The sequence below is a fragment of the Streptopelia decaocto genome, assembly GCF_964273445.1.
Source record: "Streptopelia decaocto genome assembly, chromosome: 23".
Lineage (NCBI taxonomy): Eukaryota > Metazoa > Chordata > Aves > Columbiformes > Columbidae > Streptopelia > Streptopelia decaocto.
The window spans coordinates 1,716,821-1,738,114 of record NC_138678.1 but is presented as its reverse complement, the minus strand read 5'-3'; the positions used below and the strand labels follow the sequence as shown (position 1 = coordinate 1,738,114).

Genomic DNA, 21,294 nt, shown 5'->3' with positions numbered 1-21,294 from the left:
ACAGGGTGTTGCTGCCAAATTGCAAACACAGAATTTCCACGATTGGCAGGAGTTGTCGAATCTCACCCCTTTTATTTATTTTTAGTTGATTAGGTATGAAGTTCTTTATTGATTTCAGTTGCTGTACAAAAGTGCATAAAACAACCCATTAGTTGAAAACTGTTCAAGCTGCTAATACCCACTTAATTTAAACCCCTCCTTATTCCCCCAGAAACCCTTAAATGTGGCTTTTTTTCCCCCATCCTGAAGGACAGGCTGTCCCCTCTTTCCCCTGTATCCAGGTGGGCAAGTCTGCCTGCTGATCCCACAAGAGACGCCGCGTTCTCGCACTAGTGATTCGGTTAATACTGCTATTGTGTCCTGCGGGGAGCAGGCGACGGGGACAACAAACCTCCTGCACAATTTGCCGTCACCGAGTGAGCGGCGCAGCCTCCGCTCTGCGATCTGAAGTCGAGTTACCAGAACCTTCAGAGTCAGCGTGAGGCTCCACCGCCCGTACTGGAGTGTAATCAAACCGCACACCCTGGAACTGCTGAATTAACCCCTTTTCTGCCCCTTCCCCGTCTCCCCGCGGGCTCGTATGCAAAAAGTGCCGTTGCACGGTAGCAGCTGCGTTAACCGCAGCGCCAGACCCTCCCGTTGGGCTCACTGGAGGAAGGGGAGGATGGTGCTGTCAAACCACTCTTCTGTGACGTGCAGGTGGTCCCCGGCCACCCCCAGGAACACCAGTTTTCCTGCTTTGTCCATCTCCTGCAGCCCCAGGCGATCCTGCAGACACAGAAGCGCAACCGTAGATTCCGGGGGCTCTGCCGCGGCCGGGGAACCCAGCACAGAGAGAAGCGTTGGTGGCCAGAGGCCGTTTTTGTGACACAAGTGGCTGTCACGCTACAGTGCGCGCCACCTCTGCTCTTCAAAGCTTCTCAGAGAGGGGAAAAAAGGCATGTTGGACAACTCTTAAGAGATACTGAAGTAGAAACAGCAGAAACCCCTCAGTAGAACGTACCTCCTTGTACAGCGAGGTCTCCTGCAGCGGGATGGTCTCCTTGGCTTGGCCGCTTTTGTAAAACCCAAACCACTGTCAGAATAAAACAAAAGAAATAGTTGCTGAAGGGTTCCTGGGAGATAAAGAGGTTTTCACCAGTTTCGGCCGGGAACAGCGCAGCGTCAGGCCCGTGTTTGTGCTCAGGCTGCTCCTCGGCAGCCCCAAGTTCTGCCGCCAAAGGACAAACCGAAACGAGCAAAGCAAAAGCAAAGCGGCGCCCAAAAGCAGCGCCCGCCCCCGGCCGCCTCACCTCGGAGATCGGAGGGTCCACCATGGTGTCATTGAGAAATTTCACCATCACAAACTTCTTCAGAGCCATCAGGTTCTTCTTGTATGTCTCATTGACGCCCTGGATGAAAGTGAACAGAGAACAGATCCGAGTCACCAGAAAATTCCCCGAGGTGGGTCAGGGAAACCGCCCGCTCCAGCAAAGGAAACCCTGGACTGCACCGGCCTGAGAGGCAGAACATGCAAAATATTCCCCTTAAAACTCCAGCAAAACCACTGCCACGGAGAACTAACGGGCAGGAACTCGCTGCTGAGTCTTCTCTCCTGCCGGTGCTTAATCATCAGCCAGGACTCACCCTCTCCTGGTTTATGTCAGCCAAAAAGACGCTGTTCTTCCTGTACTCCTCCTCCTTCAGCGGGTCGTGCCAATACTCAGCTTGTACCAAGCTGGAAAAGAGAGAAACCGAAAGGTCAGAGCGGAAACCCAGAGGTTTTGGCGCGGGCCCGGCGCTGCAGCCGGCGAGGATACTCACTGCTCTTGGACAGCTTGCGTGTAGGCGCCCAGATTCAGCATCTTCCGGATCCAGTCGCAGACGTGGGAGCTCTCGCCAGGACAGCGCGGAAATCCGTACACGCCTGGGGCAGGGGGACGTGTGAGAGCTCTGTGAGCCAAACCCAAATCCCTTAATCCCTCTGGCTGGTGAAGAACCACCCTCGTACAGAGCAGCGGCAAGAATTACCCGGGGAATCAGACGGTGTTTAATCCTGCAATCCCATTAGACAGCCCTGCTGGCCCTGGGGTCTGTTACACACCAAGATAATGGGCGATGTTCTCGAGCTGAGGGAATTGCTCTGGAGAACAGAGGCGGACAAGCCGAACGCCGTCCAGCTCGCCCCGTGTTGTCTCCCAGGAGGTTCCCTACAAGTCTTCCCGCTACATTACAAAGAAATACTCAACCCATGGGACATCTTGGGGAGAGTATTTGAAACTCATCACCACCCACTCTTACCTGTACACCTCTTAAAACCTTTTCTCTGCTGCCTCTTTAATCTACCGCAAAAAGCACCTCCCTTTCCTCAGGGCTTTAGCCTTCCCGCTGACGACTGGAAAATATCATTCTCGCTCAGGTTTATTTTCACCAAGGCTTTAAATTTCTTCTGCTGAAACAACTAATCTCAAGTGCTTCCAAAATATCTAAGAGTTCAACCCAGGCAATAAGTCGCCTACTCGCAAAAGTCCCTCTGGTTGCCAGTTAAGCAAGACTGAGACAGATGGTAATGTAGTGGGCTAAGAGCTGGGCCTAAGCAGGTCAGCAGGTTCAGACAGGAACAAAGGCAGTTTAACTGACAAGAAAACAGTCAGTTTTTAGGAAGGGGTTAAAAGAAATGATTCCTGCTGCAAACAGGAGCCCCCACCCTTCAGAGCGGGTAGGAGGTGGCTCACTGAACGCTACCTTGGTGCTGCCCTCCGATGGAGATCAAACTGAGCATGGGAGGAGACGGACACCTCTGGGCCACCGCCCGCCTGCGGGACAGACAGAGCTGAGCTCAGCCTAGTGCAGGAGGAGCTGAGCTCAGCCCAATGCACTCGCCTGCGGGAGAGACGAGGAGCTGAGCTCAGCCCAGCGCACTGGGTGAGGTTTGCAAAGAGAATTAACCCTCCCTGGTAGAGCCGGGCTACAGGCAAACACACCCTGGTCTTTAGAGCCATTCACAGAGGACTCTGCCAGTTTACATCTGCTTAGTACTTCAAAAGAGTTTTAAATCGGAAGGTAAAACCCAAGGAAAACCCCTGGAAACGGGCCAGGAGTGTGAACTCACAGGAACTGGCCTCCCTGGGAGAAGCCCATGGCGTTGTAGCCCCCTCGCAGGCGGGGGTCCGCGGCGAGTTGGCCGCACACGTCGCTCACTTGGTCGTTCACGTTCATGAAGAAGCTGTTCTGCACGTCCTGAGGGATTAGGCAGATTAGAAAGTACAACTCGTACCTTCAAAGTGTCTTACGCTAGTTTAATCTCTACAAATAGACGACTGACAGTTCTGCTTTTGGAAGAGGACCTGAAACTTTCACAACGTGACAGAAGCGAAATTCAGGTTTTGAGGCTTCCCATCGCCGTGTCTTTGTTACTGCTCTGCATGGCAAAACTGTCCTATGTGGAACAGCGACGCTTCCCAAAACGCCTTAACGATCTGAGCTCCTTCAGATTTTATATATATATAAAATAAAAATATCAAACTTCACTCATCTTCTCCAGATCCCAGAAAACTAATATACATCGCACATTATCCTCAGAGACTAATTAAAGAAATTCCGTAGGGTTACATGAAACTATCCAAAAGCACAAAGATGCAGAAGGAGCCTATATCTACATTATACTGAAGATGTGTAGCGAATAAACATTTGTAAATCAACAAGGACAGGAAGGGGTGAAGCTCTGCCCTAGCCCAGCGTCTTATCACACGCCTTCATGTTACCTGGTGTGGTAATCATCACAGTGCTAATCAGTGGATTTGCATACTAATCCAACTTAGACTAGGGATTTGTTTTTCCCCGGGTATTATCCAGACTTCATTGGTTTATACCCGTTAAAGCTGTTTACTTCACAAGGAAGAAAAGAAACAGCAGGGAGAGCACAACAGGAAACTTGTGGAGACTGCCCTGCCGCACTCACCACCACCCTGCCGGGCAGGAACGCGAGCGACAGCAGATAATTACCTGTATCATGTTGTTTCCAATCTTGAGAGACAGAACGTAAATCCCAGGTATTTTGTCCTCCACCATTTTTTTGATGTAGCCCATGCTCATTGGGTTGCAGCAACTGTCTCCTGCGAAAGGGAACAGCGATAAACACCGTCAAACCACCGCCCAGGCCCTCGCGTCGCCCCCACAAACAGGATTCGGAGCTTCCACCGCACGCACAGGCCCGGGGATGGCGGTCAGCACCCCCGGCCTCCGCAGAAACCCCCGGCCCGGAGCACGGAGAGGCCTGCGAGCTCCCCTGGGCATGTCCGGCTCCCCGCGCGGCCCCGTCCGCTAAGCCCGGAGGATGTTCCCCCCCACCGCCGGTCCCGGCTCACCCATCCCGTGCCAGATAACGAGGGGCACGGCGGCGGCCGCGCAGTGCAGACACAGCCCCAGCAGCAGCGGCACCGCCGCCCTGAGCGCCGCCATCTTGACTGAGCACATGACCGGCCCGAGGCGCCGGTCAGGCGGCGGGGGCGTGTCCTGGACCGTCAGGGGCGGGGTGGGCGGGGCTAGCGGCGGCGGGGCGTGGCCGCGGGGAGCGGTTCCCACCGGAGACCGTGGTTCGAGGCCCGGCGTCGCCCCATCCCACCCGGGCTCCTGAAATCCCAAATCCCGCATGCCAGGCCCTGGTCTCAGCCTGGCTCGGTGACACGGGGTGAGGGCGGGCCGGACCCCTGTCCCCACCGACCTGTGGGACAAAATGGCCGCGTCGGCTTCCCGGGCCAGCGGTTGCCGCGGCAACCGGCCGCGGCGCAGAGCTTCCCACCCTCCGGCCGCCAGGGGGCGCTGCCGCCCGCGCCGCGCCCTCCCGCTCCGTCCCATAAGACCCCGCGGCGGCGCCTGACTGGCCTTTTCCCCGCCCCCATCATGGCGGTGAGTGGCGGTGCCCAGGGCCGCGGCCGGGCTGCCCCGTTTCTATCCGCCGCCATCCGCCTTCGGTGGGGTTCGGCCGGGCCGCGGCCCGTGCGGGCGGGAGCGGGGAAGGCCGGGAGGGAGAGCCGCGGGGCCGGTATGGGCAGGGAGGAGCCGATGAGCCGCCCTGGGGACGCGGCTGCCATGACAGGCCTGCTGCTTAAGAGGCGGCCGCGGCGCTGGCGTTCGGCCCCGGGGTGGAGCGGGGCTCGGTGTCAGGCTGCGGTACCGGCCTGGCGGGGCCTTCTCCGGCCGCCGGGGTGACCGCTGGGCTGTCGCCCGGGCTCCCCCTATCACCCCCCGTGTCGTTTCTCCGCAGCAAGACCCCGTTGAGAAGGAGAACCCGATGCGGGAGCTGCGCATCCGCAAGCTCTGCCTCAACATCTGCGTGGGGGAGAGCGGGGACAGGCTCACCCGGGCGGCCAAGGTGCTGGAGCAGCTGACGGGCCAGACCCCCGTCTTCTCCAAAGGTGAGCGGTTGTTCTGTTTACGAGTCACTTCTGCCTTCAGTGCTCTGCTCTCATCCTCCAACAAGAAACATTTATTTGCCTTGGTTTTCTTTCTTTCCTTTAAAGTCGTTTCTCTGATCTTCTTAAGCCCCGAATCCCTGGGTGGGAATTATTTAGATAGTCTCAAGTGTAATTGTTGCTGCCCACAGCACGATACACGGTGAGGTCCTTTGGAATCAGGAGGAATGAGAAGATCGCTGTTCATTGCACGGTTCGCGGGGCCAAAGCAGAGGAGATTCTGGAGAAGGGGTTGAAGGTGAGAATTTGGTTGGTCTGGTGGTTTGATTTCGTGAAAGAACAAATTTAATCCATACCAGCTGCAAAGGTGCATGATTTGAAATGTTGTCTGTGATCTAGTTGTGGACATTAAGGGTTGGGGGTGCAGGTTTGTCTGACACACAGGCTGCTGCGTTTGCGCTGTTTCTCTGGTTGCTGCTTTATCCTTATTTAAGAGCTGCTGGGTACAATTGCTGCTTTCTCGAGGTTCTGTCTTTGCTGCTGTGGTTTATGAGCAAAATCTTGGGCTAAAGATATAGTAGCTTATAAGCGAGTTGTGGGTCGGGTAGCAGTTGGAACACACAGGATTTCTTATTCTGTTTGTAGCCAGTAAGGAAATAGTGACCGACAACAATTGTTTCAGGTGCGAGAATATGAATTGAGAAAAAACAACTTCTCAGACACCGGGAACTTTGGCTTTGGAATCCAGGAGCACATCGATCTGGGGATTAAATACGATCCCAGTATTGGTATCTACGGCTTGGACTTTTACGTGGTGCGTATTCCCTGCTCCTCGCAGCTACTGGGCTTGTGGGAAAGCTCTAGAAGGAACCTAGAACAGTAACCAGCTGCCCAGGGCTGGAAGATGAAAAAACGGCAACGAAATCCAAGTCTAAATGGATTCCTAGAAAAATGTTAAGTATAAGAAAAATAAATATCAGAATGAAATAGCGCTGTGGGTCTCCTCTCCCGGCAGGTGCTGGGCAGGCCTGGCTTCAGCATCGCTGACAAGAAACGCAGAACCGGCAACATCGGAGCCAAGCACAGAATCGGAAAGGAAGAAGCCATGCGCTGGTTTCAGCAAAAGGTAAAGTCCCTCTTGATTTTTGTGTCCCCAGAGCGTTTCAGTAAAACTCTTCATGGCTCAGTTCTCACCGCAGTGGTTCTGCACCTGTACCTGACAGCGCTTTCTCACTTGGTTCTTTCTCTTTTTTTCTTCACAGTATGATGGCATCATCCTTCCTGGTAAATGAACAGTTCCTGTTACCAAAAAAAAGTGAATAAAATTTTCTAACTTGTCAATTCTGCTGTGAATTTCATGGGGGCTCCTCCTGGCCTGGGAAGCTGTTGGGAGCAGAGGTCACTCACTGAAAGGGCAGCAGAAATGGACGGATGCTCTGCAGAGCAGGACGTGTCTTCTGGAGGAGCAGGCGTTGGATTTATGTGGTTTTTGGTACTGTGCAAGTAAAGGCAAAGGTGAGGAGACCCTGGGGTCAAGCAGGGTCTGAGTCACAGCAAACAGCCTGGAAAAGTACTTTGGAGGAGACTGAGGGGGGACTCATTCCTGGGGATCAATATGGAAAGGGGGAGTGTCAGGAGGATGGAGCCAGGCTCTTCTGGGTGACAGCCAGTGACAGGACAAGGGGCAATGGGTGCAAACTGGAACACAGGAGGTTCCACTTAAAGATGAGAAGAAACTTGTTGGGGGTGAGAGTGGCAGAGCCTGGCCCAGGCTGCCCAGGGGGGTTGTGGAGTCTCCTTCTGTGCAGACATTCCAACCCGCCTGGACACCTTCCTGTGTAACCTCATCTGGGTGTTCCTGCTCCATGGGGGATTGCACTGGATGAGCTTTCCAGGTCTCTTCCAACCCCTGATGTTATCTGATTCTACACTGCAGCTCTGGGTGTTATTTTGCTGCCTCTAATTCCTTCAGCCCTGTTCTAGAGAACAAGGTCTTCATGCCATTATTTCTATTCAGCAGTTCCGTGCCCCAGGCCAGGTCTCTGCAAATCCTGCTGGGTGGGCGCTGGTTCCCTGTGACTTATCCACAGGCTGGGTCTGCTCCAGCCTTGCAGTTAAGCCTGCTTAGTCTGAGTTAGGCTGCTCTTACCACCCCTACATTTACAGTGGGTGATCTGCAAGTCCTGACAGATGCCGGCGCACCGCAGGACAGCGAAGCAAAGGCTGCTGTGATCAGCAGGCTCCTGCCAAGGCCAACGCAATGAGGGGCAGCTGCAGGCCTGGCTCCCCTCCAGAGGGGTTCCTGGGGCATTTGGGATTAATTGTGGGGACATTCCCCTGCTGATGCTTTTCCTGTGCTCCTGAGGGGGCGGAGGGTCCGGCAGCCGCGACCCCCCAGCCTGGGCAGCTGTGGCCCTGCTCCTTTTGCCTTGGGCTGCAAATTAATTTAACAAAACTACTTTATGCTCGCTGCCAATGCGCCGTGGTCGTTGGGAAGCAACAGGAATAGGCATGAAGCGACATTTGCCTTAGTAGGCGGCTCCGCGGCGGCCGCGCTCCCCTCAGCAGTGGTCTGCCAGCACTCAAGATGGCGCTGTCCACCACCTCTGCCAGGCCCCAAGATGGCGCCTACCGAACTCTGCCCGTACCCGCCATGGCCGCCACCGGTCGGCGCAACGGCTGCGCCGCTTCCGTTTCCTGCCCGTAGCCAAGATGGCGGCGGCAGTGTTCGGGAATCGCCGTGTGGCCAGCGGGCGGTGAAGCCGTTTCCGCCGCCGCGGCCTCTCCAGCAGTAAAAATGGCGGAGTCGGTGCTGGAAGTTGTGGGCAAGCTGCAGTCGCGGCTGGCGGGCAGCGCGGAGCCCAAGAAGGTGACGGGGGCGGCGGCGCGACCGGGGCTCCCCCTCCCCGCGGGGGCGGCGCGGCGGGGGCGGGGGTCGGGAGGGCCCGAGACACCCCGTGAGGGACGAGGGGAGCGGGGCCGGGCCTGCCCTGCCCTCCGCCGGCTCCCATCGCGAAGTTTCCTGCCCGGCCGGGGCCGCGGTCCGTGGGGCGGGGCGGGCCCGCCGCCACCGGGCAGGCCCGGGGGGTGTCCCCGTTGGGAGCCCCCGGCGCTGGGCTGGGCTCGCAGGCCCATCTGCCCCGCGGACCCCCGCGGCGTTGCGTGGTCCCCCCGGTGCTGTGCGTGGGGTCCCCGCGGGTCGGTGTGTGGGGTCCCTCCGTGGCCCGTCGGGGGGTGCGGGGGGAGAGGCGGGTGGGCGAGCGGGCAACGGGAGAACTTGCCGGAAGAGTCTTGACCCGGTGACGTGTTCGTGGTGGAAGAGCCGCGGTCCCCGGCGTGAGCCTGGCCAGGAGGTGACAGGTCGTGTGGCCCCGGAGGGCCACGGCGAGGCCACCGCCATCGCCAGGGAGTTGGGTCGGGGCGAGAAATTGCCAAGTTTTAGCTCTACCCTGGTGTACATTCCCTCTTTGGCCTTGGGGATGTTGCTTGACACCTCTCACCCGTGCCCGTGTCCCAAACCCGCTGCCCACGCAGCTGTCACGGTGACACGTCCTGTCCCGATCCGGCTTGTGCTGGGATCTGTTCGGTGACGTCCGGCTGCGTGTTGCTGACCCCAACTCTCCTGCTGGGCACCAGGGTTCTGAGCCCTTTTTTTTCAGCTGAAATGTGGAATGAGGGTTTTGCTCAGGTGTGCTGTTGTCCCGTTCATATTTTGATGTCATGTTTTAAGGGGGAGCATCTGTTGTGACTGTTTACAGGTGTTTGGTTCATGTTTCACTTAATTCAGATGAGGGCCGTGCAGCCGCTCTGCGCTCATCTAACTTTGTTTAACTGAGGCAAACGCCTGAAAACCGCTTGTTCTCCAAGATCTCCCACCACCCGTAAAGATGGACAGATACGGACACCGAAGCGCTCAAGTGCTGACGCTGCTGCCCGGGTACCCAGCTCCAGCCAAGCTGGGGGCAAAGCGACAGGGGTTCTTGTTCCTTTTCTCACCCTCTCAGCCTAAACCAGAGCAGAGTTTAACCGGTGGGACCCCAAAACGGAGCCAAGGAGTCACTTCCAGGGGGTCTTGGGCTCCGTGGTGCTGAGAGCACACGCAAGAACTCGGATATTTGCCCAGCGCGCCGTGCACAGAGAATGAGCGCTCCCGTTTCCCCACCCGTGTGTCAGCTCGGGGCAGGAGCTGCTTGTCTGTGCTGCTCGGGCATTGTGAGGCTTCGGGCACTGTTTGCACAGGTTGGCTCATTCTCCAGTAACCTTGTGCTGTTAAGTCGTGTCTTTCTCTGTTGATTCTACAGTTTTGCAAGGGCAGGGAGAGGCAGTAAGCGCTGGTGAGCTGTTACTAGCCAGGGTAGTGACTCTAAACCTTTCCTCCTTCCCAGCAGAAAGGTCCTGTGTGACCTGTGCTCTTATTTCCGATACCTTTGCAGCTCTATCTTCGGAAGTGTTAGTGTTTCTAGGCTTGAATGTAGTTGCCGTTGCGTTGTCTTGATAGATTTTGGATCTTCTGAGCATCTTCCCGTGTCAGAAAATGGCTTTGGGCTCTTCAGCTACAACTGTTTCCACTACATCTGGATAAATCCGGGGCACTCCTGGGCGATACACACACCTTACACCATTTCCAGTCTTCTTTATTCTTACCTTGTCCATTTGACACCTTTTATCAGTAATGTGAAAGAATAATATTTGCCTGGTATCATGTACAACTCTATATTGCCTTGCCAAAAGATGTTAAGTATTAATATTGCCTTGGGGTGAAAATGTGGCTGCTGGCACAGAACGGTATGAGTGAAACTTTGGATGCTGCTGTAATTATTTGGAAATGGTCTTTTTTTCCAGCAGAGAAGATACAAACTCTGCAGGACTGAAGGAAGAAAGAGGGTAAGGGAAACATGAACAAGGAGCATCTTCACTAAGAGGATGGGGCCAGGCTGTAGCCATTTGATAATTAACGTGTGTCGTTAGCATTAGAATGGCCTGGCTGACTTTTAGAGAAAGAAAACAATCTACTCCTATTAAATAAAACTATGTTGGAGCTGGAACTAAGTGAAGTTTTTACGGTATGTGGCTGATTGACTGAAACTCTACCCCGCGCTGGGCTGGTTCAGCTTTTCCGTATCTATTTCATCTGGTGTCTGGCAAGACACGAGCGCTGTGTTTTCTGTCTCCTGCCCGGCCGCCTGTTTCTCGTAGGACTTGTAGGATCTGGGTTATTTCTGAGCTGAGCTGCCAGATCTGAGTCAGCTTGGCTGATTGGAGCCAAAGGCAGCGTAGTTTCTGTAGCAAACACAGACCAGTACGAGTTCTTTAGCCTCACTGTGTCGGAGTTGTCTTGTTTTGTCCATCTCATGTGCATGGACGTGGGGTCTGCAGAGGTTTTCCTGTGCTGTACAGACACGGCTCCCAAATATATCCCTGCTCGCATATTGGGCAGCAGCAACAAGCAGAGGTTTTGATCTCTTAGGCCGCCAGATAAGTGCGTTACTGATGACACAGGTAACGAAAATGCCTTGTTTCCTGACAGCGTCATTTGGAGATTGGGCTGGGAACTCTGCTCAGCTCAAGCTGTGTTAATGCTTCTAATGACCGTGCAAGTGTAAAAGCTCGGTAAAGCGACACTCAGGCAAAGGGGTGTCTGTGGTGGCCTCTCGGAAAGCCGGCTCTTGCTTTTTTTTTGGTAAGACGTGGAGTTTTCCCACCATTGACTGCAGTGGGTGTGGAATAAATGAAATGAACTTATTTCCTTCAAAATCAAGGAAACCACTAAACCTCTCCGATCCCTGCGTGGTGGAAGTGGGGTGATTGAATAGCTTAGACCCTCAGTGCTTTAAAGACAAGATGTTCAGGATGAAGGACGGCGCTTTGTGGCGTACAGCACAGCAGCGCTGAACAAAGCTGGGGCTGTAGTGGGGCTGGAATAACGGGAATGCTGACAGGGCTGCTCGGTGGCTATAGCTGAGCCGAGGGCAATCGTGTGAGGGGCAGCGGTGCTGTCAGACCTGTGCTGGAACTGAAAAGTCAGTAGGGATCTCAGTGGAGCGACGTCCCGAAGCACCTGGGTGGCAGGTTCCCTATAGATCTTTAAGAGCATCTTCCTTCCCTCACTGCCTGGCTTGCAAAACTTCAGAAAGGACTCTTTATTTCCCACCCCGCTCTCAACAAGGGATGCGATTCTCAGCGCTACCTCCTGAGAGTCACAAGCTGCCGAGTCCTTTCTTCCCCTTGCTGTGCCACCGCGTAGCGTGCGTGTTCCTGATGCTTTAAGCCAGAATGAAGCTGCCGTCCTCTCTGAAGAATGCATTCATATTTGAGTGGTTTAAAATTTTCAGATGGGCCCTCATTTGCAAAGAGGCCACAATTTCTATAGAGATGGCCCTTGCATTTGGTGTCTCGGGAGCTGGATTTGGAGCAGCACAGCAGCTGGCTGCCACTTGGCTCTAACAAGCTCTCTTCCTTTTTAATCACAGCACGCAGTTCCCTATGACAAGTCTGAACACTTTCCTTCTTGTCTCTGCAGCTGCTGAAAAGTCTGAAGAGGCTGTCGGAGTTGCCCATCACAGTTGACATTCTGGTGGTAAGAGCTGTGAAATCTCTCGCGCTTCTCATCGCGTCTGTCGAGTCCCAGGGTGACTGTTTGTCACGGAAAAGCTGCTTTCCCTGGAACGGGGTGTGTTGCGTCAGCCACCTGCTCCAGCCCCGTGTCACGGGCACAATTGTGTCAAGGTTCTGAGATTCCGGTAACCGGGAGGAGTGTGTCAGAGCAAGTGTGAAGCCGTGGAGGACAGTTCGTCATCCTCGGCTCCTCCAAAAGCTTAACACTCGCCTGAGATATGAGAGCCAGAGCAGTTCCTAACGACAACTGAATCAGAATGAGATTAGGAAGTGCTAATCCTTACAATTATTAGAGACTTCTGTCTTCAAGCTTACCAACAGTCATGGTAAATACTAACTTGGTTTATCAATACTAATAATTAATGTTTGACTAAGGCAGAATTAAGTCATCTTTGATTTACAGAACTGTTAGACCAAGGAAGTTTTTCTTCTAGGTAGCGGGTTAACTTTATTCCCTTCGCAGGAGGTGAGAATTTTGACTCATTTTGCTGAGATTAATTAATGTCTTGTCTCTCCCCTGAAGGAGACGGGTGTTGGGAAGACTGTGAACAGTTTACGGAAACATGAGCTCGTAGGAGACTTTGCGAAGAACCTCGTAGCGCGGTGGAAGAAGCTGGTGCCGGTGTCCCAAGAGGCAGACCGGTGAGTTCAGTTATCTTCGATGGATAAGCTTTGTTATATTTTTGCAGTGATGATCAACTTCTCTGAGCAAGGAAACAAAGCGAAGGCCCTGGAAAAACTTGTAACACGAGCGTGCAACTGTGCATGGGGGTTTTTGGCCTGTTTTGGCATAAACTCGCTGCCTCTGCGAGCCGCAGAGCGTCGGGTTGCTGACGGCTGCAGTTTTGCCTGAAAGTAGGGGCCAATTTTCAAGAATTTGCAGTTTGATGAAGAGATTAACAGTAGATGCCAGAAAAGCGCCTTTAATAAAGCAAGAGATGCAATCTGCTCGCTTCCCGTTTTATGATGCTAAAGACAGGAAATTCTAGGCGCGAGCAGAGGAAGTGGCTTGCTTTGAAAGGAGGCTGTAATGTGCAAAAATCTGATGGAAACTGAAAATTGACACTAGCGAGCATCTTGTGGTAAGAGCTGTGTTGAACCCAGCAATGAGATCGTTTAGGTGCAGGTGATAAAAACCTGGTTATTGATGATAATTTGGCTGTGGGATCCCTGCGTGTTTACCTGGCAAACCGGGGGACGCGTTTCCCACAGACACCACAGGGTGCGCAGGCACTGAGGAATCTCTGTGCGCATCTTTCTCTGCTTCCCAGTGAACTGTCAAGTCTCTAATCCTAATAAAAATCAATTCATGCAGTTTCGAAATCCCTGAACGTTGCTGTGCCTGAGAGAATTAGTGTTATTCTTGCCACAAAACTACCAAATACAACCTTAGTCTTCTGTAAGGGAGGTTCCCATCTATACAGTCTGTGCGGAGTGGCTCTTTTCATTCATATTGGAAGCTTTAATCTCGCTGTTTTGTTTTCTTACCCCTTCAGAAATAACCTGGATTCTGAAGACCGTGACTACGAGAGGAGCAGCTCAAGCAAAAGGCATCAAGAATCCTCCCTCAGAGAGGATGAGGAGCCTGACCAGGACTATTCAGAACCCTTCCAGCCGTCCTGCAGCCAGTCCTACAGCCCAGATCAGAGGGAAAAGAAGTCCAAAAAGTATCCCAGGCCTGAGAGAGCCCAGGAGACTTATGGCTACAGCAGCCATGAGGGGAAGGGTTGGGGTCGGTCTTCCCCAGCGCTCTCTTCAGATGAGGAATACTCGGACTATGGACAAGCTGTGTCACCTGAGCCAAGCGAGAGCCCTCAGGATTTGTACACAGACCCTTATGCTTCTGAGGAGCAAGAAGAAGCGATGGTATTTAATCAGAAAGCCGGCAAAGGCCCCAGCTTTCAGGAGAAGCTGGGGGGAGGCCGGGACAGGAACTCTGGTGAGTTCTGCAGCAAAGGGAACGCGAGTCAAAGCAAAGAGCACAAGTCTTCTCACAAGAAGCGGCGACTCGATGGCAAAGGGGAGGACAGGAGCGCTGCCTGCAGCCCCGAAAAATTGCACAAGGGCTCTTTCAAAGAGCAGCTCCGAGAAGCCCCCGTGGCAGGGGGCAGCAAGGAGAAGCAGAGGATGCCGGATGGTGCCAAGAAGGAGAAGAATCGAGAAAGCGGCACCTCCAGAAAGGAGAAGTTGCACGTGTCGCTGCACTCGGAAGAGAATTTGGACAACCATGTTAAGAAGCAAAAACACCGGGACTCTGAAAAAAGCAAATTGGAGAAGCCCAAGCCGAGCCCAGAGACATCTAACACAGAGTGGGAGAAAAGGAAAGCTGAGAGCGACTTGTCAAATCGGATTAAAGAAAAGGGGCTTTCTGGGAGCTTAAAATCTTCAGAGGGGAAGCGCAAAGTCTCTGATGGGGACAAAAAATCGATGGGTTTCTCCTCGAATTCCGGAGAGGGGGAAGCGGAGGATGAATTTGAACAACCTACGATGTCCTTTGAGTCGTACCTCAGCTACGACCAGCCCCAGAAAAAGAAGAAGAAAGTGGTCAAACCCGCTGTGCCATCTGGGGAGAAAGACCAGGGGCACAGCAAACAGAACGGATCCAAAGCCAGCAGCAACAGCTCGAGCTCAAGTCGGAAAAGCCCAAGCCACAAGAGAACAAGTGAGAAAAAGGCAGAGAAGAAGGTCCCAGAGCCTCCTAAACCAAACAGGGTAAGATTTCAAAGGGTTTTTGGAGGGAGAACCGGGGTTACAGTGCAGCTGATTCTAGAAGACAAAACTTCTTTTGCGAAAGCACGAAAAATGAGCAATATTTCTGTACATATTCGTTGCCACATGGGTGCCAGAGCTGTATATATAAATAGGGACTAATGTGTAAAGCTTAATCTTTTCACTCAACTTTGAAGCACTTTGCTCTTCAAGAAGTGCTTTTATAATCTTAGCAGCCTTTTAAAACGCTGCTTTGCACCTTGCCATTCTTTCTAATAGGTGCCTCATGTCAAGGTTTTAGGTTTGCCTCAGTTGCTGAGGTTCATCTCTCCTCCACCACTGCAGCGTTTTGTGCAGGAGGAGAAGAGGCAGAACAGGTACCTGAGTGTTTGAGGTCAAGGAGATATTTCTGCCAGCTTTCTCTTCTGGTTTTTCTTCAGTTCTTTGCATTGTTAATCTGACCTGGGTTCTTGCCAGAGGCATTTAGCACTGAACCCGGTAGGTTAAAGGTGTGGGTGGCTCTTGCTGGAGGGTACTGAGTGATTCAGATCCCAAATTTTGGCTTCTTTGTATCGACAGCTTAGGCACAGTCACAGAGGCTGTTTCCTGGTGCAAGCTGATCAGCATTGGACGTCTAATTCAAAATATCACACCTAATGCTCTTTGTATGGATGTAACATACTGTATTCTCAGCTCACTTGCATGTCCATCCTCTCTCCTTCCAGATACTTTTAGATGTGGTACCAACATTACCAGACATCCCACTGCCGCCGATCCAGGCCAACTACCGCCCTCTTCCTTCCATCGAGTCCATTATGTGCTCCCAGACCAAACGGAAAGGTGCGTTGGGCAGGAAAATAGGTCTGAGATGGGCTCCGGCCGCTGTTGGTGGGAGGGAGTGGGTGCTGGCTGGGTTCAGGTCTTGCTGTTGGGGTCTGGTGTCCTGCCTCGCCTGCCCAGAGCCCCAGTGTAAAAAATAAGTGGCTTCTTGCCCACATGCTCCAGCAGAAATAAGGAAGATCCTTTGCTGACCCTTCCCGGGGCTTGAGCTTTGGATTTGCCCTTAATGAATGAGGTTGCAGGTCTCTGAGAGAAGACCTGACCCTTGAGGTTGCTTCTGGGTGACTCTGATTTGTGTCTCCCGCACTATTCATCAGGGTGGGCTCTTTTCTCTGTTCCCTTCTTACTCCAAGTCTTTCACTTCACAGCCGTGTCCTCGCCGGTTGAAGAGAGCGAAGCGGGTTTTACAGGCCGCCGGTTGAATTCAAAGATGCAAGTGTATTCAGGCTCGAAAACCGCCTACCTCCCAAAGATGATGTCTCTGTATCAGCAATGCATCCGAGTCCTCAGCAACAACATCGACTGTAAGGAACTTTCCTCATCTCTCTTAAAATCACGTTGCGGGGATACCGCAGTCTCGGTGACTTGTCTGTATATATCCCTGCAGCGTGTGAACAGTTTCCCTGTGTCTCAGGGCAAGCTGACTAATATGGGATAGATCCCGCTGAAAGCTCAGGTGCTGCGGGAATCCGCACCCAGCATGCTTTCAGGGAGTGAAAATAGTGGTAAAAACAGAAAGCACTTCTTAACTTGGAGTTACGGTGGCTTGCTGGAGCTATTGTACCTGCGGCTCCTGTCCCCGTCCCCTCACATTGCGTAGCCTCGTGCAGCACTGCGTTATTTTCCACTGCATTTCAAGCTGTCAAGCCCTTTCCTTGGTGAGGAAGGAGGAGGATAAACACTCTGCATCTTGCTTCTTTCTAGCGATCTACGAAGTGGGTGGTGTCCCTTTCGCAGTGCTGGAGCCGGTACTGGAGAGATGCACCCCTGAGCAGCTGTATCGCATCGAGGAGTGTAACCATGTGAGTGCCTTGGGCTAGGGAAGGGCTGGTGACATGCGGGAGTGACGTTGAGTCCTCAGCTGCAATAGCAGAATAGGAAAGAATAACAAGAGGTGGCTTTTGCCAGTCCTGAGTTCCTGAATTTGCCATCTGCCCATGTCCTGCTGCGCGTTGGCCCCAAAGTGTCTTGTCCTCTGGTATCCCAGTGTCACTGGTGCTGGGGGAGAGGGGAGTGAAGGTGTTGGGAGGGATCCCAGCTCACGTGTGGGTTTGCTTCAGGTCCTCATTGAGGATACGGATCAGCTGTGGCACAATCACTGTCTCCGAGACTTCAAGAACGAGAAGCCGGAAGAGTTTGAGTCCTGGCGGGAGATGTACCTTCGACTTCACGACGCGCGAGAGCAGCGGCTGCTGATGTTGGCGCGGAACATCGGCTCAGCTCACGCCAACAAACCCAAAGGTAAAGTAGGGCTGAATGATCAGAGAGGGGGCTGGGGATGCTGCCTGGGGGGTATCTTTGGTGGGGAAGGTCGTTTGGAATGACTGGTGTAAATCTAGTCCAGTTTAGGAGCCGCTTAGTTCTCTGTTCCGTGTTGTGACTGCAAGAGGTTCAGGCCTTAGGGAGGAGGCTGTCACCAGAGCTTTGGGGTGGATGGACTGGGGAGAGCTGGTTGAATCTTGCTGACATAAAACAAGCACTGAGGAGCCTCCTTTGCAGTAAGTTGGATCTCAGCAATGTTTTCCTCTGGCCTCCTACAGGTAGAGTGGCCAAAATGGCATTTGTGAACTCTGCAGTGAAGCCCCCTCGGGATGTACGAAGGAGACAAGAGAAGTTTGGAACTGGAGGACCTCTTCTGCCGGGGAAGACCAAGTGAGTGGTTCTCTTTAGGGCCTCTTTTCCTGGGGACTCCTGCCAGCTTCCCCCCGAGGCTCAGCATCCTGGCAGGAGAGGATCCTGCGTGTCTGGGAGGTTCTTTTGCAGTGAAACTTGTGACTAGAACAGCTTCTTTCTTGCTGGGAAGCGTGGAGATCCTGGTCGCTGCTGGTTCCACGCTGGTGTTAACACGTGCGGCTTGTGTCTGAAGAACTGTACCAAACCACGGTGACTCCTTTACTGAAATGTCCATCCCGTCTCTGTTTCAGAATAAAACCAGTCCTGTACACGTCTAGCAAAAGCCACACTCGTGTGAGCGAGGAGCAGTCCTATGACGGGCCCAGCACCAGCAGCGCCCATTCTGCCCCATCTTCAGGTAGCACCTTCTCCTCCTACGACCCCAGGAAACCACCAGTGAAGAGTAAGTACAAACCGCAGCGCATCCATGTGGTCTCCTTTACAAATACACGAATCTGCTGCTTCTGCTCTAAAAAATCCAGACTGTGCAGGAGGGTTGGTGTTGGTGGCCTCTCTCCTCTCCCTAAGGATTGGGGAAAGGCTGTTCAAACTCCTTGTGCAAGAAAAAGTGCAGGGAAACATCTGATTCACCGTGCTGACTGTATCAGCCTGTCCTAACAGCGAGGCAGCAGCTTTGCCTTTCCCTTCCTGTATCTGTCCAGCTGAAATGGAATTGTAGTGCAGTTCCCTTGGGAACGACGCGGGGAGAGATTCAGAGATCGTGTTCTGGCAGCGCAGAGAGCAGAGTGGGCTCCGCTCAGTGCGTGACCTGGAAATCGATGATCACACCTGCCTCGCGTCTGCTTTGTGACTGCTGCTTTCATTTTTTTGAATATCTATATATTTGTGTGTGTCTTGTTTTGTTTTTCTCTGCAGAAATCGCGCCCATGATGGCAAAGACTATCAAAGCTTTCAAAAACAGGTTCTCTCGGAGATAAGTTTGCAGTGCAGATCTGGGACTTTCCCCCTCGCTGGGGAGTGGCACTGAAGGGGGAGACGGTACCAAACAGCCCTTTGCTTTGAACTCTTTGGAGACTGCAGCTGCTGGGAGAAGCTTCGATCTGCACAAGACGACAGCACAGTATTTTAATCTTTTATTCTGGTTCCTCTCTCAGTGTCAAGCCCCCCCCATTTTTTCCCCCCTTGCCCTTAACATCCTGTTTTTAGCTTTGTCATCCGTCAAAAGAAGGGTGTACAGAATCTCCTGACACGAGAAAATGTGAAGTCTTGGCACCTGCTGAGAGTGGAAGATCCAGAGACTATTTACTATTTAACCTCTTAATAAATTATAAAATGGTTTTAATTAATATTTTGCCCTTCTATCCCGCTGGTATTATTTATGTCACTCCCAGTAGTTTCTGCCCCCCCAGTCCAGTGCACGGGGCAGCCCCTCGGTGACTGGAATCCATCTGAGTGGACCCTGGGTGTCACGGGCGTCTTTCCCCCTCATCTGGTACCTGCTGGGCCCAACGTCCCACCTGGACTCTCTGGGACAGGTGGCACCGGTGGCCCATCTGCTCATCGGTCCTTTGGCAAGCACATCGAGTCCCGAGGCTTTGCGCTCTAATGATGTATGTTAATAAAATCGTAGCTCTCAACCTTCTCTCTGCTGTTACTGTAGATCTCGTCCAGACGCTTACGTTGTCGTGCAGGGACGCCAAGAGCCGTTGGGGACTTTTTATCTGCTGCTGTTGTCTTCTGGCTACTGGGAATAAAACTATGAGGGGTTTGGGGAGAAATTTTACCATGCATTAAGTCAGATTTTAACTTCTTTTTTCGAGAGGGGGACTTTGCCTCTGAAATTAAAACCAGTTTTTAAATATCAATGAAGGTGTCGGTTTGCCTCTTTTAGTGGAAAGAAGGAATACTTTTATGTTGTTTTCTGTGTGGAATCGGGAAGGATTTATTTCCACTTTGGAAGCTGGTGTTTAAATCCTGTCTTTTCCCTGTATGTTTTCCTCTTTGGAAAAAGCAAGGATTTTAGTCTCTGAACCTGAAACCACTTGACTGGGCTTGGAGAGGAGGGAATAACAGAATGTGGTTTGGTTTTTATGCGTGTCCTGCATAGCAGGAGTTCCCAAAGTGGCTGTACTTGGTGGCTGAGGAACCGGAGCTCTGGAGGGAAAGGGTGTGAGATGTGACCTGGTGGAGCGCGAGTGTGATTTTGGGGGACTCGCAGCAGCGAGCGAGCAGCCGGACGCAACCGGGCACTCGCTGTTCAATGTGAAGCCTTATCGTGGTGAATGTTTGTGGGTTATGTTGGCCTCAAAAATAAACTTAACCTGAGGTGGTGCAAGCAGAGGATGGAGCTGGTTAGACCCAGGTCGTGTGGTGAGGGACGCGGCCGCTCTGGTAGCGCTCAGGGGTCTGACTGGATCAAAAGGGGAGATTCTCTCATTCCAAGCCATATTTGCTGCCCTAGGACTTTGCTGCGCGGGTGGAAAAGGTGCCGGTAGCGGATGCTGTTGTTGGTGGCGGCTTTTGGGAAGTTCTGCTGGGTTTCTGTGGCTGCCAAATCCCGAAGCGGTGGAGCCGTCTGTGCGCACTGACTGGGGGAAACGTTGCTGTGAAGAAAGAGCTCTAGAAAAATCCCTGTATGCCTCTGGTTTCTGTTGGTTTCTTTCTTCCTTTTTCTCCTTTTTTTTTTTTTCTTCTTAATTTTAAACCATTCTGAACACCCGTCTCATGTTTATTTGGTCTGTTCTCTTATTTTGAAGGTCTTGGAAAAATGTTCTCAGACTCTCACGTGCTGTAAGTTCGTTACAGTCCCAGATGCTTTAATGTTACCGTGCAGCATTTCAGTGTGTGTTGTGCTGTAAAATAATGGCTCCTTACTCTTGCGTTGTTGCTGTATTTAATTTTGCTGTACTTTTAATTAGATAACAATATATTATCTTGTACTGACTGTTGTGCTACCATTTATTTCTCCCCTGCACTGGGGGTAGGGGCAGAGGGCAGAGAAACGGAGTCTGGCATTGTCTTCAGGCCCCAATGGATCTGGGTGAGGCCCGAGAACAATCTCGGGCACCGCTAAACTGCCACTTAATTAATGCCACAGCTACGTAATTAGATGTGGGTATTTCCCGAAGCGTTGCTGTTACGGGGTGATGCATCTTCCTTTCCGGAGCAGCCTGTTTGTGCTGAGCGGGTCCCACTGCCCTTCCCTTTGCACCGAAACCGCGCAGACAGAAGCGGCACCAACAGAGTTACATCCATGAGACACAAACTAAGCCAAGTCTGGGGTAAAAGTGCTCGTTCTGTTCCCAGCCTCAGTGCCTGGGGTGTTAAGTGATGCAATTTTTCTGTGCTGCACAAAGGAACGGAGCAGAGCTGCCTCTTCCCCCTTCGCTGCCCCGCTGGTGTTGGGATGAGGAACACGGGCAGGAGGGCGAGTGACTTTGACTTGCATTTGTATTTTGGTCCCAACTCTGTACATACAATTTTCTATGTTCCCCCCCCCTTTTTTTTTTTGTGGTAACTAAGATGAATATTTTAATTAGATAAGTTATATGAAAAGAGAACAATCATGTCTCAATAAAAGCCAAACACTGGACCGTGTCTGCTCGTTCTTTTCTGTCTCTGAGTAATAAATGTTAAACACACCAGGTCCCGGCTCCCGTCCCCTCTCCTGGCTGGAACCAGCCCCAAGTTTAAACCCCAGGAGCTCTCCATGGCGCTGCTGAGAAGCAGCTTTGCTCTCTTCCCGCAGTGGTTGACACTGCCAGCGCAGCCCGGTCTTCCCCGGGGTCCGTCCAGGGCCGGGCTGGGGCCGAGCCCCCTCCCCGGGGCGAACCGGGGGTGTCTCGGTTCACCGGGAGCCGTGCTGGACCCGACATGTGCGGCG

General features: G+C 52.7%; 3 protein-coding genes across 3 annotated transcripts; 2 read left to right on the top strand and 1 right to left on the bottom strand.

The window, feature by feature from the left end:
• Window positions 1-52: 52 nt before the first annotated feature.
• On the bottom strand, window positions 53-4,632 carry PPT1 (palmitoyl-protein thioesterase 1; the record flags this gene model as incomplete). The annotated part of the gene is made up of 9 exons (XM_082071232.1): window positions 53-768; window positions 1,004-1,075; window positions 1,293-1,391; window positions 1,627-1,717; window positions 1,804-1,906; window positions 2,725-2,795; window positions 3,092-3,219; window positions 3,985-4,094; window positions 4,347-4,632. 9 exons carry the CDS (start codon window positions 4,630-4,632, stop codon window positions 646-648), a joined length of 1,083 nt encoding a protein of 360 aa, XP_081927358.1. The 3' UTR covers window positions 53-645.
• A 165-nt stretch (window positions 4,633-4,797) lies between these two features.
• Window positions 4,798-6,734, top strand: RPL11 (ribosomal protein L11). Its single transcript, XM_082071233.1, has 6 exons — window positions 4,798-4,887; window positions 5,246-5,396; window positions 5,585-5,691; window positions 6,076-6,207; window positions 6,409-6,519; window positions 6,656-6,734. Exons 1-6 carry the CDS (start codon window positions 4,882-4,884, stop codon window positions 6,683-6,685), a joined length of 537 nt encoding a protein of 178 aa, XP_081927359.1. The 5' UTR covers window positions 4,798-4,881; the 3' UTR covers window positions 6,686-6,734.
• A 1,372-nt stretch (window positions 6,735-8,106) lies between these two features.
• On the top strand, window positions 8,107-21,024 carry ELOA (elongin A). Its single transcript, XM_082071448.1, has 11 exons — window positions 8,107-8,262; window positions 11,914-11,970; window positions 12,532-12,650; window positions 13,505-14,720; window positions 15,443-15,557; window positions 15,926-16,081; window positions 16,482-16,579; window positions 16,838-17,018; window positions 17,318-17,429; window positions 17,702-17,853; window positions 18,327-21,024. Exons 1-11 carry the CDS (start codon window positions 8,191-8,193, stop codon window positions 18,386-18,388), a joined length of 2,340 nt encoding a protein of 779 aa, XP_081927574.1. The 5' UTR covers window positions 8,107-8,190; the 3' UTR covers window positions 18,389-21,024.
• Window positions 21,025-21,294: the final 270 nt, after the last annotated feature.

Bases quoted from the DNA above. Each gene is read 5' to 3' on its own strand.
- RPL11 (XM_082071233.1), top strand. The intron at 5,397-5,584 runs GTGAGCGGTTGT...TGCTGCCCACAG, and splicing joins GACCCCCGTCTTCTCCAAAG to CACGATACACGGTGAGGTCC. The intron at 5,692-6,075 runs GTGAGAATTTGG...CAATTGTTTCAG, and splicing joins TTCTGGAGAAGGGGTTGAAG to GTGCGAGAATATGAATTGAG.
- ELOA (XM_082071448.1), top strand. From the start codon at position 8,191: ATGGCGGAGTCGGTGCTGGAAGTTGTGGGCAAGCTGCAGTCGCGGCTG. The intron at 15,558-15,925 runs GTGCGTTGGGCA...TTCACTTCACAG, and splicing joins CTCCCAGACCAAACGGAAAG to CCGTGTCCTCGCCGGTTGAA. The intron at 16,082-16,481 runs GTAAGGAACTTT...GCTTCTTTCTAG, and splicing joins CCTCAGCAACAACATCGACT to CGATCTACGAAGTGGGTGGT.